Source organism: Temnothorax curvispinosus, unplaced genomic scaffold (genome assembly GCF_003070985.1).
Source record: "Temnothorax curvispinosus isolate PA1 unplaced genomic scaffold, ASM307098v1 QBEX01004117.1, whole genome shotgun sequence".
Taxonomy (NCBI): domain Eukaryota; kingdom Metazoa; phylum Arthropoda; class Insecta; order Hymenoptera; family Formicidae; genus Temnothorax; species Temnothorax curvispinosus.
The window spans coordinates 1-1,587 of NW_020213897.1; the positions used below are offsets into that span (position 1 = coordinate 1).

Below are 1,587 nucleotides of genomic sequence, written 5' to 3' on the forward strand. Positions count from 1 at the left end.
AGTGTACATATAAGTTTGTTAGACCGACGCAAACAATACATATTTTCAAAGATCAATTTCATCTCATTAATCATTAACCTTTTTTTAATACATTGAGTTGTGCTAATGAAATATTTACGTATATGCAAAACGCAATTTTTAGAGTCGATTGGATTTATGAAAAAAGCTCTTAGGCTCTCAGAGAATTTGTATAAACTTTAAAGCCTTTAAGCCTTGTCTCCACGATGCTAGAAATCGCTCCGAAAATTAACCAATCGCATTGGCCAATTGCCGAATTTCTTAAATATGATTGGTCAATTTTCTTTCTCCGTCCGAGATCTCGAAGCGATTTCTAATATCGTTCGAACACAAAGCTTTGGAACGCTTCGTTTGTTTTTCTGCCCTCCTGCTCACCTTCTTATAAGCTCAAAGCCATGCACGCACATTTGTATATAAGGGAACGCTTAGCAATTTGACTGCCTGTTCTTTGTCTGTACGTACCGGTTGTGGATCGACACGCAGTTATAACGGTCCTAAAACAATTTTGGATTTTGTAGCTTCAGTCGCCGAAAAATTCAGAGGAAACATGTATCGGCTCTTTGTGACGGTAATCACGATAATCAACTTCGCGTCAATCAACGCGGAGTTGCATAGGTGAGTACATGTTATATACAAACGATCCTGCACATTTATATCGACACGATGAATTATAATACCGTACAGAGGTTCCAACTACTTGGAATCGCCGCGGAATTCGCGATAAATAATTATCAAATCAATTTCAAATACCATAATTGTATCAAATATGTAAGAAAAACGCATTTTGAAAGTCAGAATAAAGTGAGCAAAGTAATTACAAGAGATGCTTTGAGGAATCCTTCGAAAATCTTATTTTAAATGAGATTAGCATCATGAAAAGAGGAATTTGCATTTAAAATACCAAACTATATTCTAATGCGTAAATATATGCAGGTAGCATTTATTTCTCAATGCCATATAAGCTTTAATAGTTTTTAAATAAGAATTGCTCAAAAATAATGAAATAAATTAATTGAAATTCGTATTTATGTTGTACGATATATGTACATACATTCGCGTTTATACGATACATATACGCATATAATATAACGGAAATTTTTTTATGTTGCTTCAAGAATTCCGTTACACAAGAGATACACTGTTGAAAAATTTCCGACGGAAACTATGATACGACTCCGTTCGAATACGGCAAACGTACCTCTGATTAATTATCTAAATTTGGAATACTACGGTACTATCGAAATTGGAACTCCACCGCAGACATTTAAAATACTTTTCGACACTGGTTCATCAGATCTCTGGGTGCCATCCAAAGACTGCGACGTTAGCAAACCTGCTTGCTGTAAGTATATCATGACATCGCTACCTCCCGGACATTTTATTATTCCTATTTGTATTCCCTACATTTGTATTTAAAAAATTAATGTTTCAAGTATATTAAAATAATCTTAATAATTTTTTTCTCGTTTAATGATTGATATCAAGTAAAAATATAAGATAAGAATAATGCTGTAGAATTGTATCTATTCCATTTACATTTCAAGTAAAGTTACAATATCTTTAAAGTAA

General features: G+C 33.3%; 1 protein-coding gene across 1 annotated transcript; it reads left to right on the forward strand.

Annotated features, from left to right (window-relative positions):
• Window positions 1-452: 452 nt before the first annotated feature.
• Window positions 453-1,360, forward strand: LOC112453183 (cathepsin E-like; the record flags this gene model as incomplete). Its single annotated transcript, XM_025013792.1, has 2 exons — window positions 453-633; window positions 1,134-1,360. Coding segments are annotated over exons 1-2 (295 nt in total), but the record flags the coding sequence as incomplete, so codon positions are not given.
• Window positions 1,361-1,587: the final 227 nt, after the last annotated feature.